General features: G+C 43.8%; 1 protein-coding gene across 1 annotated transcript in view; it reads left to right on the top strand.

The window, feature by feature from the left end:
* Positions 1-16,163, top strand: part of LOC106817549 (nidogen-2-like) — a 29,357-nt gene extending 13,194 nt beyond the window's left edge. The window contains exons 8-12 of the mRNA XM_014822255.1: positions 298-522; positions 966-1,079; positions 2,166-2,291; positions 14,971-15,138; positions 15,913-16,163. Of these exons, the coding sequence (XP_014677741.1) occupies positions 298-522; positions 966-1,079; positions 2,166-2,291; positions 14,971-15,138; positions 15,913-16,163 (884 nt within the window). The remainder of the gene's footprint in view (positions 1-297; positions 523-965; positions 1,080-2,165; positions 2,292-14,970; positions 15,139-15,912) is intronic.
* Positions 16,164-16,591: the final 428 nt, after the last annotated feature.

Here is a 16,591-nt window from a genome sequence, read left to right as displayed (position 1 = left end):
TACATACTACTAACTATAATAGTATAGTGTACGTATAGTAAGTAACTAATAATATATATATATATATATATCTATATTCTCTCTCTCTCTCTTCTTCTCTCTCTCTCTCTCTCTCTCTCTCTCTCTCTCTCTCTCTCTCTCTCTCTCTCTCTCTCTTCTCTATATATATATATATATATATATATATATATATATATATAAGCGCGGAGAGTTAGCGCGCGCGCGATAAGCTAGGGCAGAAAATGCGAATGCGCGCGAGAGCTGCTACGCACGTACAACCTCGATCTCGTCTTTCAGGGCTGATCAAGTCGTTCTCAACGCACAAGTATCGCGTCGACGACGTACCGTTCACGTTCACCGTGGAACAGACGATAACGCTTGACGAATGCTCGTTCGAGTACGCCGCCAGCGACGCCGGCCCGCCGCCGCTGCGCCTGTCCGTCTCACGTAACTTCGTCGTGTTTGACGAACGCGAGCAGATAGTGCGATACGCGCAGACAAACAAGATATCTCCACTGACGGGTAAGCGAGCTGGGGGGGGGGGCGAATCTATGCGGCGATGATGCGGTCAGGAGTGTCATAGTGTAGACATGTAGTTAGCGATGATGTATGGGGAGATAAATGAATCAATTGTACACGTGCCCTAGATTCACTCGTGTTCATTATATATAGCCGCGGACAATACTATATCTGTATAAATGTAATGTGAGTGCCCGGACTGAAATTGCCTCTCTAACGCACCTCTAATAATGGCCTCTCTGCCTCTCTGCACTCTCTGCCTCTCTGCCTCTCTGCCTCTCTGCCTCTCTGCCTCTCTGCTGCCTCTCTGCTCACGCCTCTCTGCGAACTGCCCCCCATGGGTGAGCAATTCCATGTTAAAAGTTGTGTTTAACCCCATGTTTAATCCGGTTTTTTTTACGTTATTTGTGTTTAACCCATGATTTATGTTGAATGCTGTTGCGCAGATGATCCGTGTGAGCGAAGTAACTGCGCAAAAGCGGCAACGTGCGTCGTTGAAGAAGACAGTTTTCGCTGCGTCTGCAATGAGGGCTACGAGGGCGATGGGGAGGAATGCACCGGTATACAAAATTCGATAGCTATTATATACATGGTTATTAGGGGTAAGGGTTAAGGAATGCACCGATAAGCAAGATGATGGGTTAGGGTTATGGTTAAGATTAAGGTTAGGGTAAGGGTTAAGATTAGGGTTAGGGTTAGGTTTAGGGTTAGGGTTAATGTTAAGGTTATGGTAAGGGTGAGGGTTAGGGTACTAAACAGTACTATGATACTCACCTGAACAACACTGGGTACGATATGATAAACAATTAATCCCCTAACCATTGGAATGTAGATTAGCGAAACCGACAGTAAATCGATAGTTAATGCAGTTACACGTATATGTGTAAAATATTGGATTGTTCTGGCGGGAGTTCAGTATGCACGTATAAATACCCTTGTTTATAGCGACACACTATTTTATATTAAAACAGCTATATTTAATGAGATACGGACGTTACTAGCAGCAATAATTTAGGTACCGATTGATAATAATGATGAAAAGTGGCTTCCTTTCAAAGGAATGTTGAATAGCATATTGCCATTAATACGCGATACGCTCATATAATTCATATAATAATATGAAATATGATTTAATAACGTCTGAACATGGCAGTCGACGGGCCGGATGTTAGTAACTGTGTACATTATATTACAATTTTGATAGCAACTGCCGTTAAACGCACGGGTTCCGTTCCCAGCTTTAGGAATTCTCATTTAGGAAACCATTATGGTTTCGATTACCTCTCTTTACGCCACCCCCTGCCCTTAATCCCGCTATTTGCCTTCTCCGCTCAACATATTATTTTCTTTGCAAGCTCACCAGTGAATTCGCTAAACAATTTAAATACTTTTAGCTTTCTTCCAGGTCTTCTTCGTCTTTGGACCCCCGTTACCTTTTATTTATAACCGGGAAACTTGAAGCACTGTATGTTATGTATGAGAACAGAACCGTCTAGTTTCCCGTATATTTTTTGTCAGTGTTCTCCTCGAATCCCGAGTGAGAAATACTATTGCTACTCATTATTGTTACTTGCTGCTTATATGTCCTAGCGTCATTCTTAGGTAAACAAGTAATTTGGTATGCATAAATTCCGGTACCCTTTCAGATATTGACGAGTGCCGACTGCGATTATCTACATGCGACCCTGTAAAGTCCGTGTGTATTAACATGCCTGGAACATACGAGTGCCACTGCGCGCCGGGATACGAAGGGGACGGCAGAGCGTGTGAAGGTAGGGATGAGCGACGTACATAGCAAATTGAATAATGCATATATATATAATATATATATAATATCGTATATATATTTATTTATATACATATATGTATATAATATATATATATATATATATATATACTGTGTGTGTGTGTGGTGTGTGTGTGCGTGTGTGTGTGTGTGTGTGCGTGCGTGCGTGCGTGCGTGCGTGCGTGCGTGCGTGCGTGCGTGCGTGCGTGCGTGCTGTGCGTGCGTGTGTGTTGTGTGTGTTGTGTGTGTGTGTGTGTGTGAGTGTGCTGTGTATGTTGTGTATGTGTGTGTGTGGTGTGTTGTTTGTGTGTTGTTTGTGTGGTTTGTGTGTGCGTATGTGCGGTGCGTGCCGGCGTGTGTCTGTGCGCGCGTTGTGTGTGTGGCGGCGGTGTGTGTTGGTGTGTTATTGAAGTTATGATATACTGTCATCCAGTGCACTATATCGTCTAAATGTTGGATATCGCGCGTGTGTAATGTAGAGCCGCCTCACCTCATCATGCGTGCCACCGCCGGACAATGCTCGACAGTCGATCGTATTTATCTAGATAGGACATAGAGAGCAGGTGACCCATGGTGGTTACCGTTTCTGATGTATTTTAAATCACTCTGACCTGCCGACGCTCGCGGAAGCAGGTTCTAGCACACGCAAAATGCGCATTAGCTCGGAACCGCGAGAGCACCAAGCAATCGGGAATGCACGCGATATGTCACAGTTGCAATCAGGAGTAAAGGAACGAATTTGGGTGATCGGGACGGCTATCCACAGGCACTGATCGTTTCAATATAAGAAATGGGATGGGAAATAAACACGAAATAATGTGTATTTTACGACCAAAGTCTCTGACGTGTTATGTATTCTCATTCGAATAATAACCTCAGCGTAAATGCGCGTTCAAATGCTTCTGCTGCAACAGACAGGCAATTTCACCGCCGCGCAGGGGCACACACTGTCAACTAAACTCACAGAAAGGTTACATTTCTCTGTTTAAATATTTGCCATTATTCGACAATTGAAACGTTTCGCGAGTCGCGATGCTACATTGTTTCGCAGGTGGAACTACGTAATTGCCCATCCAATAATATCGGTTATTAATCATTTTTAAATTAATTATCATTTTTATTCCGTGCGCAGCTGTGGCCACCAAGACAGACACAATAGCGTGGGCGAGGATATTGACTGTGATGAGACTGCGGATGCGTATGGACTACTGACATTCGCGAACCGATGCGATGCCGCGAGGGCTCGAGGTGACGGAATCATTCTGCGCTCTTGATCCTGGACAGATCAGCTAGGCCGACAGGTAAGAAACAGAGACGAAGGAGAAAGAATTCTGGAGAAGTTGTCGACAATTTTGGACGGGAACAGAAAGGCGCAGGACGAGAAGATAGAAATCGGAAGCTAAATACTTTTAAAAAGTAGCTGAAGCGTGCATTATAGGTCAGTGTGAGTGGCGAGCGAACGGAAGAGAGAGAAGAAGAACAAATAAAAGATTGATCGAGATTAAAGAGAAGGATGAGAGAAAAAGAGAGAGAATGGGGAAGAAAGTGAGAATGTCGTGTGTGTACGTGGCCTATCTGTGTTGTGTGTGGCGATTGCGGTGCGTACGTTGTGTGCGTATGCACGTATATTACGCGTGTGTGTGCGTGCGCGCGCGTGTGTGTCGGGCGAGCACGATTAACCATGTCATTTCATTCGCGTAAAGTTCGAGTGAAGAGTGTAGTATAGCGTAGAATATCTATCAAGAAATAAGGAAGAAGTGAAGATACATTAGTTTTGCAGACGATGCCACACGGCCACGCGCTCATTGACAACACAGCACGCTCGATATTGTGTGACGCAGTTTTACGGTACCCTGTCGGCGGACAGGACAATAATACAACATTATTAGTATATATATATAAACCATCACATTCTCCGATGTGTTGTTTATAACAATCAGCTAATAACATATAAAAACAAAATAACAACCTTTCAACGCCACCGGGGAGGAGAAATGACAACGTGCGTATGACATCGGGACCTGTGACGCAAACGCGCCGATGCGTCATCGACCACGCAGCCGACAGCCAAGCTGGCGTCTGCCGCCAGGGATACGTAGGCGACGGTGTCGTCTCGCGCCCGGACCCCGCTCAGAGTCGACCGACGGACAGCTGAGCGATTACATTAGTAGTACTGTCTTACTCTATATTGGCTACCTCACATACTGATGATTTGCAACGGAGGGCCTAGTAAGCAGCGATGTTAAGAAAAAACAATTGTCATTTGTCATTTTTCTGTCATGGGTAGTTTAAGAAGGAGAGGAGCGCAGTGGCGGTGCGTATAATAATAATTTTCGGGTGCCTACTCGGCTACTGCCTAGTGAGGCCTAGTGAGAAGAGATTCAACAGTTTTTCACTGGCGCGTGCCGCCACATAAATAAAATATTAAAAAAAGGCGGTGGGGTAAAACTTGCCGGAGACTGGGTACGTCGCGGTGAGCAGAAGAAGAGGTAGGGAAGAGAAGCGTGTGTTGACCGAGAAGAGAGCTAGGATCGCATCAAAGCGAGGAAGTTCGATTAGAGAGACACGCACGGGCCTTCCCCATATACAAGACAGACACATACAATACATACACATACAAACATACATACATACATACGATACATACTAATACACTACATACATAATACGCACGCAGCAACGCACGCACGCCGCACGCCAGCGCACGCACGACACGCACGCAGCGCACGCAACCGCACGCCATGCACGCGCACACACACATTTATATTATAATATATATAATATATTAGTGGCGATTTCGCTACCAACTAATGGACAGGCTACAAGAGATGACACCACCTTGTAGGTCTAACACGCTCTCGTGATCTAGCATAATCATCTACTATGCAGTAGCTCGTATCCGTAATTAAGCATGCTAGCCTCGCACGTATACCACCGTTCCTGTAATTACTGGTAAAACGCGCTCGATCATGGGTTTAGTCTTCGTCCTTAGAAGGAACATTATAAAGGTGCTATGCGGAACATGTATGGGTGCACACAGAAATTGCTATAGGCTCTATAAAGTGGTACGGATGCGTTATTCAGAAGTCATGGCAATTAAGGAGCGTAATTACATGTAATAGGAGGGTAATTCATTAGACTACAGTGTGCTTCATTATTACTTAATATACGTCAAAATTCAGGAAACCTATTCAAGCGGGATTTTCAATATTCGTTAAGCACCACGAAATTTTTTCATATATTTCAGTTAAATAATCATATACGTGTACACAAAATCTCGTCGGTTTGAGCTAGGTGATCGATATTCATCGATTCTGATACCGATTTCATATTGATTGACCGATCAACAAATCTATGTCACTATCACGCTCTCAGTACAATGTGAGAACACGCGAGAAAACGAGCAGCACTGCACTTCCGTTATATGTTTTTTTGAGAAACCTTATTACGTTTATAGCAGTCTAAACGGAAGTTCATATTCTAGCAAATTCGACGCATAGAGTAAGTATTAACCAGTTACACTTAATTTTACTAAAGGGTGGTACGCATTAAGGATATGCTGCTAACGAAATAAAAAGCCGTATTTCTATAGTTCCCTACCATAAGCATTACGGCAACTCAAAAACTTTTAAATACATTTTACCGTAATAAATACCAATCCTGTCAAAATTAGATTTGTGCTCACGCAGGCATCGCCTAGACGTCAGTATCACTCTTGCTACATCGTGTGTGCTGTGTGTGTTGTGTGTTGTGTGTGTGTGTGTGTGTGTGTGTGTGTGTTGCTGTGTGCGCCGCGTGCGTGCGTGTACGTGTGCGTGTGGTGTGCGTGTGCGTGTGCGCGTGCGCGTGTGTGCGTCGTGTGTGTGTGTTGTGCGCGCGCGCGTGTGTGCGTGCGTGTGGCGTGCGCGCCGTGCGTGCGTGTGTGCGTGAGTGTGTGTGTGAGCGCGCGTGTGGGCTGCGTGTGCGTGTACGCGCGCTTGAAACGTGTGCGCGCGTGTGTGTGAACATTTCTAACATGTGCTATTGCAGTGGCGATGATGGGCCGCGTGCGTGTACGTGGCGCGTGAACACTCTTCATGTGCTATTATTAGTCCCCGGAAATCTAGTCATTTTTGCAGCCTAACCTTAAAACAAAGCAACAGGATTTTTTTTTCACAATAGCGTTTCGTGTGATATCCCAGAACACGCATCCGTAAAAGTCCTAAGAAATCCTCTCACGGAAATCTCTTCATTTGCATAAATCAAAATGGTCGGCCAATTATATTGGCAGGTGGCGATGGTGGGCGTGGCGCAGCGGCATCGTCGTCGCTCCCGCCGGCGACAGGGTCGATGAATACGACTGTCGGCAGGTTAACACGTTGTGGCGAGCATGGCGAGACTGCGCCCACGACTACAACCCTGCGTCGCTACACCTGTCAGTGCGCTGCGCGGATACGTCGGCGACGGTTCAATTGCGGCCGAGGAAGCAGTGGTGGTTATCATTTGAGAGACGCAGCCGCAGCCGTAAATATAGAAAGAGATACCTATATGTGGAATGTAGATAATCTCTCTCTCTTCTCTCTCTCTCTCTCTCTCTCTCTTTCTTTCTCTCTATAACTCTCGCGCGCTCTTTCTCTCTCTTTCCCTCTCTCTTCTTTTTCTCTCTCTCTCTCTCTCTCTCTCTCGTCTCTCGTTCTCTCTTTCTCTCTTTCTCTCTTTCTCTCTTTCTCTCTTTCTCTCTTTCTCTCTCTTTTTTTCTCTCTCTCTCTTTCTCTCTCTCTCTCTCGCGCGCTCTGTCTCTCTCTCCCTCTCGCGCGCTTTTTCTCTTGCGCTCTCTCTCTCGCTCGTTCTCCCTCTCGCGCGCTCTTTCTCTTGCGCTCTCTCTCTCGCTCGTTCTCTCTCTCACATGGCCACCAGGAGATGGATTGAATGAGCTCTGAGCTGTGCATCGTTTGATGTGCGCAGCAGTCTTTAAAAATCGTCATGCTGTATCCTAAGGTAATAAACATTTTACGAAGAAACAGTTTACACACAGCATTAGCGAAGAACTATAAGTTTCGCAGCGTTCGTAAATCGAATAGAAATAGCCAGTGGTAACTCGTTTATTTGGTCTTCCTTTTTTCATCAATATCGCATTGTACGAATACTTGTTTAGCCTCGCAGGTTTTAGCCGTGCGCGTCCTGAGCTTGCATTGCATGCTCTCAAGAGCGTATTAAGTATAAAGTATTATATATATTAAGTTACCTATTAAGTCACACACAACATACGTAATACGCTATTGATGCTATCAATGTGATTATTCCATCTGCTAAAATACCATAACCGCATAACTGCTAATTATGTGCTTGGTGCTATAGTAGCAGCGGCTTCGCCACGTTTGCTATGCTTGCTTTGCATTGATGATTGTAAATAGAATTGTTCATGTTGCCATGCTTTTTATCAAGACCTCATCATCATCATGTTTCCTCAGGCCCACTCTCTAAATGTTTGTTCACGCGTAAATCCCGTTGCAGCCCACTCGCTCTTTGTGCTCTGGGACTCACTTCTGCGATATGGAGTGCAATGAATCTAGTATAAAGACCGCGTTATATGTGCTGCGAATTTGAGATGCTTCCTAGCTGTTACTTTGACACTACGCCGAGGATATGTGGCGTAAACCAAACGCGAAAACCCCGGCAAACGCGAAATGTCAAATCCACGTCATGAAGGGAACACGAAACGCGCGTTCGATAGTTAAAACAGGAACACAAAAACACATACGAGCGCAAAAGCTTTAAAAACGAATCGAAGCGGCCGTAGGAGGCATGTCACAAACTCGAAAGCACAAAACATAACACTAATGGAGAAGCCATAGAATAAAACGTGAAAGGCAGAGCCGCCGTTTCGAATATGTCCTCGAAGATGCCCGCAGGTGATAAAGCTAGCCGTTAGACATCTTATCACACGAACTGTATGCGTGATGTTTCCAGCGCAAAGTTGCGGCAGAATAGTTATTTATGGTTTGTGATCTTTTTTATAGAATATGATATAATAGAAATGAAATTATTTAGCTTTAACTTTTTTTGATTGCCCGGACGCACCTACATCGAATCAGCTCTATTTTTTGTAAAAGCGGACATAAGGAGAAATAGATGAGGCAAAGCTAGGGCAGGAGTGATGACAAAAACAAAGCTCCACAATCTTTTTCTCCTTTGCTCCTATATATCTCTTTATCGCTATGGCACTAGTATCAATGATTCGTCTGCAGACCATTTATGCACGGCAGGGTTCAATGTCATTGTTAAACATGGCGGGAAAATCAGTGCACCAGTACCCATTTAACCGAATTCAATATGGCCGCTGTCATATTTGTGATAAGAGTTTCGAGTTTCGAGTTTGGCGTTGATTTTCGTGGTGTGGCTTTTTTTTTAGCTTATAGCATGATGGCACCGATGATATATGGAGTAGATATCTCGAGATCTAGGCCACTATACGCTTCAGCGACTCGTGCTTTTTTTAAATATTTTAGCCAACGTTTCCTTTTATAGTTACATCGAAATTATTACTGTGAACATGCTTTATATATACTGACCGTTCATCATTTATCCGGAGGGATGAGTCATTGTGTTGTCTTCTTTTGTGGGTAAATAAGGAAGAGGACATGTCAAACCTGATGAAATCTCACGAATTCGTGGAAAACTATATTAAAACAAAAACAGACCGAGTTGAAACGTCTTCATATCATTCTCCACATTCTCATATCATTCTTCCAAAGCCGTTCGCGATACAATAACACGCGAAAATTTTCAAATTAAATTCATTGCTTGCACCTACGCTATGAATGATTGACGGGCGGTATGATAGAGAGATATAGTACGTGATGCATAGAGATACGTATCTCATCTATAAATAAAACGTGTGATTGATTCGGTTCATTTGTCAATATCCGCGTTTACTCTTCATCAGAGCAAATCCCGTGTAAAAGCTTGAGTGTGTCATTAACCTGCAGTCATCGCTTTGAGATGCAAGAAAACGATCGCATATAATCATGCCTGCTTGCTTGCCTGCTTATATATAGCTACGCTTGACCGTGTCGCATCGTCGCTGCAATATGCTTTCAGCTGCAGTTAGTGCGGCTATATGCTCCACGTGCCATCAGTCTGCTAACTGCGTGCTAGGCCGAGTGTCGCAACAGTTCGTTTGCCAGTGTAAGAACGGATACGAAGGAGATGGATTCCGGTGCCAGCTCACGCTCGGTAAGCGTAGCAAACATTAGCACAGTTTTTACACTCTATACGACGAAGCGTCGATACCTGTACTGTGACCACTGGGTGAATAATGACAAATTTGTCATAGTTCACGTACCCTGTTCTAACGCATCGCGCAGGTCGTTTCTCTTACTCCCGCATGTGTTTTGATCTGCTCCGGCGTTGTATTTCCTATCTATAGGACACACCTGCGATGTTCGCAACGACTGCAACACAAACGCACAGTGCGTGTACGACCAGGTCTCAGCAGCACACGCGTGCGTGTGCAGGGATGGTTTCACTGGAGACGGCTACACGTGCACAGAAGAAGGTGAGATGCTCTTATCATGAAGACGCACTAGAGAAAGGAGCGTCCTGATGTGACTGTATTATAATATACCATTTAATGTCCAGTGTAGACATACTATAATACTACAATAATGTACTACTATATAATAAAACTACAATAGTGTAATTTTTAATATAGTATATAATATAAATTTATTAATATAGAATATGTTATAAAATTTTATTAAAGTATATATTTTAATATAGTAGTGTAGGTTTTAAGGTTTTTGGAGGAAATGTTTGGTGGTGGTTAGATTGAGTTAGATTACCGCAGTTGAGCACCGTTGAAGTTTTATACCAAGCCAAAAGATGCTTTAATCGTCGTATGATTTCCGTTCGGCAGCGTCAGCATTCGACTGCGGTGAATGTTCGCCATTGGCCGAGTGCAAGTTTGATGACCACTACGAACGCTACTACTGCGAATGTCCCCCAGGTTATTCGGGCGATGGCTACACCTGTACCTTTAATACACGTACGTGCTTTTTATTGTGTCTCTTTAGGTAATTGTTGCTCGCCTAAGGGGCGTTGATTCGATCGCACTTTTTAAGTGTGTTTTTTACTGCGTACTGATTATTTTGACTCCACCATGCATGATGTTTGCAGGGATATGTGAGATGGACACAATCATAGAAGGATGCGGATTCCTTGAAAATGGTACACTAATTTGCACGTGATCTGTTTCATTTTAGCCGCATACTGTCTGCAAGGACCTGACGTTGGTCCTTGCACAGCCCAAATTGACCGATGGTACTTTAACCAGCAGAATTCACGATGTGAAGGGTTTGTGTATGGGGGTTGCGTTGGCAATCATAACAACTTTGCTTCCAAAGACGACTGCGAGTTACGATGTGGCAAACACGAACAGGCAGTCGTAGAGGAGGTTAAAACAGAGCCACCAGGTCAGTGGTGTGTCTGGGGTGGCAGTGGTGTTCTTCAGTTCTGTCTCCGGTGTAGGTTCTACACATGTTGCGCTTTTCATGGGATTTGAACTATACAAGTATTTCAATGCATCTGACGCTTTTGAAAATATTGCCCATTTGCTATACTTGTCACAACCATGCTGCTGCTTATTTTAATATTTGCATGCGTTCTTTTTCCAAGCTGGACTTGTATTGTTGCTGGAAATGGTGGCGTACGTATATTGCTATTGTTGCTGCTCCTGTCGCTATTATTTTTCACATTGTTTGTGTATTTATTGTGGTTGTTGTTGTTGTTGTTGTTGTTGCTGTTGTTGTTACTGCTGCTGCTGCTGTTGGTGCTGTCGCTGATGATGATGTTAATGTTGTTGTTGCTGCTGCTGCTGATGTTGTTGTTGTTGTTTTTGATGATATGCTAATATTGATGATGATGATGATGATGATGATGATGATGATGATGATGATGATGATGATGATGATGATGGTGATGATGATGATGATGATGATGACGACGACGATAATGATGATGATTATGCTATTGCTGCTGCTGCTTGCTTGTTATGATGATGCTATTGTTGATATTCATGTTGATGTTGGTACCGTTGTCGTTGTTGGCTGTGTAGCTGTTATTATTATTGTTGTTGCTGTTGCTGTTGCTGTTGCTGGTGGCGGCAGTAGTGATAATAGTGATGATACTTCTGATACAGAAACCAGTAAATATCTAAACAATATCTACACACAAAATGTTTAATTGGAATTGCAATTGCGTGCACCTGTTTACAACGCCGGCTTCTATGTCCGATTTATATCTGTAACTGTTCTTCTTCACACGCAGTGGACACCACTATCTGCCTGCAGCCAGTGGACAGTGGACCATGCCGTGCCAGCATTCCTCGGTTTTATTACAACAGCCAGGTCCAATTATGTGCAGAATACCTTTATGGTGGCTGCGACGGCAACGAAAACAACTTCGAAACAGCACAGGAGTGTATGCACCATTGCAGTGGTAAGTCGATCATTGGTGATTTCAGGGTAAAATATAGAACTATTAATAACTGCAAAGCCTGCAGAATACGTAATTGATATATATATATATATATATATATATATATATGCGTGTGGGGGTGCGTGCGTGCGTGCGTGCGTGCGTGCGTGCGTGCGACGTGCGTCACTATATCAGTATTTTCTACTTTTGCAGGAGTCGTTGGTCCAGTGGCAACATTAGCCCCTGTGGATAAGTTTTGCCCTGACCTCCGATACCTTTGGTACTGCCCCGTGGACACTCCTTGCGAGGCTGATAGTGACTGCCCAGTAGGACAGTGGTGTTGCGACGTAGACCCGTGTTCACACACCATCTGCATCGAACCTACAGAAATAAGGCCGGGTAACGCAATGCTACTATATATCCACGTGTTCCCCGCACTCTCGACTTTCGTCATTCCTTCACTGTACGTAAATAACGTACAGTACATATTTTGGTAAAAAAATCCTTGTATCTGCTGATATTGAAAGTGATAAAATAAACTTTTATATCTTATATCTTACACTCTCTTTAGTAAAAGCCGACAGCGAGCACACCTTAACAATTTCATCATTTAACGTTTTCATCGCGACAATTTTGACGACTGTATGTCTGCCCCTGTAACCCCCCGAATTAGAGGGTTATTCGCCATAAAAGGGATTCTAACGGTTACATAACCTGTGTTTGTGCGTTACAGTTGGAGCGCCCAGAAAAATGTCGCTTCGGCCCATAGTAACGTCGAATGTTCTATCGTTTTGTTAAGGACCACCGCTAGACATCTGCCCAGAGGGCACGCCATTGTTAGCAGCAGGAGGAGACGACCTGCTTCCATGCAGTCAGTGCCCCGGTACACATTTCTGCTTCACGGAGCTAGCCGATGCTCCCGCCGCCTGCTGCCCCAAGAAAACCGCCACGCGTCCACCTTTGCCTGCAGTCACGGTCGCCCCGCCCGTCGGTGAGTTAGCATTTTAGTTGGATTTTCTAAATCTTAATAATTAATTAATTATAGTAATTAATAATTATAATTTATAATAATTAATCATTATAATTAATAATAATTAATTATAATAATTAATTAATAATTTAATCTTAAGCGTTATCTCATCGACGTGCTTATAACTGCATTTCTTCGGTTCGTACTCCAAGTAATCTCGAATGTGACTGAAGTTGCTGCGTTTGCATTGCAGAGAACGTATGCAGCCTTCCATCGATGGTGGGTCCTTGCAGAGGAGCATTCCTTAGGTGGGCCTGGGATAGCGACAACGCAGAGTGCGTCGAGTTCGTCTACGGCGGCTGCGAAGGAAACGGAAACAAATTCGAGACGCAGAGTGAATGCGAGGCCAGTTGCAGTGCCGGCGAAATCGGTATGTTTTGGAAATCGCCCCCCAGATGCGATGCGAACCACATTCCGAGTAAAACGCAGTATCAAGTTGGGGAATACACTGGGATACTGGATACGCTGATACTAGTTTAGATCGATACATGCACGATGGGCGTATATATGTATATATATATATATATATATATATATTAGTGCGGATTCGTACCAACTAATGGATCAGGCTACAAGAGATGACACCACTGTAGGTCTAACACGCTCTCTGATCTAGCATAATCATCTACTATGCAAGTACTCGTATCCGTAATTAACCATGCTAGCCTCGCACGTATACCACCGTTCCCTGTAATTACTGTAAAACGCTCGATCATGGGTTTAGTCTTCGTCCTTAGAAGGAACTTATTAAAGGTGCTATGCGGAAACATGTATGGGTGCACACAGGAAAATTGCTATAGCTCTTAAAGTGGTACGGATGCGTTATTCAGAAGTCATGGCAATTTAAGGAGCGTAATTACATGTAATAGGAGGGGAATTCATTAGACTACAGTTGGCTTCATTATTACTTAATATACGTCAAAATTCAGGGAAACCTATTCGAGCGGGATTTTCAATATTCGTTAAGCACCACAATTTTTTTCATATATTTCAGTTAAATAATTCATATACGTGTACACAGAATCTCGTCGGTTTGAGCTAGGTGATCGATATTCATCGATTCTGATACCGATTTCATATTGATTGACCGATCAACAATCTATGTCACCATCACGCTCTCAGTACAATGTGAGAACACGCGAGAAACGAGCAGCACTGCACTTTTCCGATATTTGTTTTTTTGAGAAACCTTATTACGTTTATAGCAGTCTAAAACGGGAGTTCATATTCTAGCAATTCGACCGCATAGAGTAAGTATTAACCAGTTACACTTAATTTTACTAAAGGGTGGTACCATAAGGATATGCTGCTAACGAATAAAAAAGCCGTATTTTCTATAGTTCCTACCATAAGCATTACCCAACTCAAAAGCTTTAATACATTTTACCGTAATAAATACCCAATCCTGTCAAAATTAGATGTGTCTCACGCAGGCATCGCCTAGACGTCAGTATCACTCTTGCTACATCGTGTGTGTGTGTGTGTGTGTGTGTGTGTGCGTGTGTGTGTGTGTGTGTGTATGTGATGTTATGATATACTGTCACCATGCATTATCGTCTAATGTTGGATATGCGCGTGTGTAATGTACGATGCCGCCTCACCGCCATCATCGTGCCACCGGTGAAATGCTGACAGTCGTATTTATCTAGATAGAATAGAGAGCAGTGACCCATGGTGTTACCGTTTGCTGATGTATTTAAATCAGTCATGACGCTGCGACGCCATCGCACACGCAAGATGGCATTAGCTCGGAAACCGCAGAGCAAGCAATCGGGAATGCACGCGATATGTCACGTCGCAATCAGAGTAAGAACGAATTTGGGTGATCGGGACGGCTATCCACAGGCACTTGGATCGTTTCAATAATAGAAATTGATGGGAAATAAACACGAAATGTATTTTACGACCAAAGTCTCGACGTTTATGTATTTTCATTCGAATAATAACCTCACGTAAATGCCGTTAAAATGCTTCTCTGCAACAGATAGGCAATTTCACCGCATGCGCACCACTGTGCACAAACTCACAGAAAGATTTACATTTCCTGTTTATTTTGCCATTATTTCATCATTGAAACGTTCCGAGTGGTCGCGATGCTACATTGTTTCGCAGGTGGAATACTAATTCATCAATAAATCGGTTATTAATCATTTTAATTAATTATCATTTTTATCCGCAGCTGTGCCACCAAGCAGCACCAATACGTGCGAGGATATTGACTGTGATGAGAATGCCGACTGCGTTATGGACTACGACATTCGCGAACCGATGTGCCGATGCCGCGAGGGCTACGAAGGTGACGGATCATTCTGCGCTCTTGATCCTGGACAGATCACTAGGCCGACAGGTAAGAAACGAGACAAGGAGAAAAATTCTGGAGAGTTGTCAAACAATTTTGGACGCGAAAGAAAGCGAGGATGAGAGGAAGAAATCGGAAGCTATACTTTAAGATAGTGAACGTGATATAGTCAGTGTGAGTGGGCGAGCGAACGAGAGAGAGAGAGAGAGACAAATAAAAGATTGATCGAGATAAAGAGAGAAGGATGAGAGAAAAAGAGAGAGAATGGGGAAGAATATGAGAATGTGAGAGAGAGAGAGAGAGAGAGAGTGGGCGAGAGAGAGAGAGAGAGAGAGAGACAAATAAAAGATTGATCGAGATAAAGAGAGAAGGATGAGAGAAAAAGAGAGAGAATGGGGAAGAATATGAGAATGTGTGTGTGTACGTGCCTATCTGTGTGTGTGTGCGATTGCGTGCGTACGTGTGTGCGTATGCACGTATATACGCGTGTGTGTGCGTGCGCGCGCGTGTGTGTCGGGCGAGCACGAGTAACCATGTCTTTCATTCGCGTAAGTTCGAGTGAAGAGTAGTATAGCGTAGAATATCTATCAAGAAATAGGAAGAAGTGGAAGAATAAGTTTTAGTTTTGCGACACGATGCACACGGCCACGCACGCTCATTTGACAACACGGCACGCTCGTATATTTGTGACGCAGTTTTACGGTACCCTGTCAGGCGGACAGACAATATAAACATATATATATATATATATAAACATCACATCCTCTGATGTGTTGTATATACAATCAGCTAATAACATATAAAAACAAATAACAACTTCAGACGCACCGGGAGGAGAAATGACAACGTGCGATGACATCGACTGTGACGCAAACGCCGACTGCGTCATCGACCACCGCAGCCGACAACCAAGCTGCGTCTGCCGCCAGGGATACGTAGGCGACGGTTCCTTCTGCGCCCTGGACCCCGGTCAGATCGACCGACCGACAGGTGAGCGGATTACATTAGTAGTACTTCTACTCTATATTGGCTACCATCAACATACTGATGATTTTGCAAACGGGAGGCGCTAGTAACAGGAGTTAATAATGACAAATTGTCATTTGTCATTTGTCAATGGTAGTAAGAAGGAGAGAGGAGCGCAGTGGCGGGGTGGGTATAATAATAATTTTCGGGTGCCTACTGGGCTACTGGCCTAGTGGGCTAGTGAAGAGATTCACAGTTTTCACTGGCGCGTGCCGCCACATAAAAAAAATATTAAAAAAAGCGCGTGGGGGTAAACTGCGGAGACTGGGTACGTCGCGGTGAGAGAAGAAGGTAGGGAAGAAGAAACGTGTGTTGACCCGAGAAGAGAGCTAGGATCCGATCAAAGCGAGGAAGTTCGATTAGAGAGAGAGCACGGGCCCTTCCCCCATATACATAGACAGACACATACATACATACATACATACATACATACATACATACATACATACATACATACATACATACATACATACAT

The sequence above is a fragment of the Priapulus caudatus genome, unplaced genomic scaffold, assembly GCF_000485595.1.
Source record: "Priapulus caudatus unplaced genomic scaffold, Priapulus_caudatus-5.0.1 Scaffold2, whole genome shotgun sequence".
In the NCBI taxonomy this organism is placed as follows: domain Eukaryota; kingdom Metazoa; phylum Priapulida; class Priapulimorpha; order Priapulimorphida; family Priapulidae; genus Priapulus; species Priapulus caudatus.
This window is presented reverse-complemented; position numbering and strand designations above follow the sequence as displayed.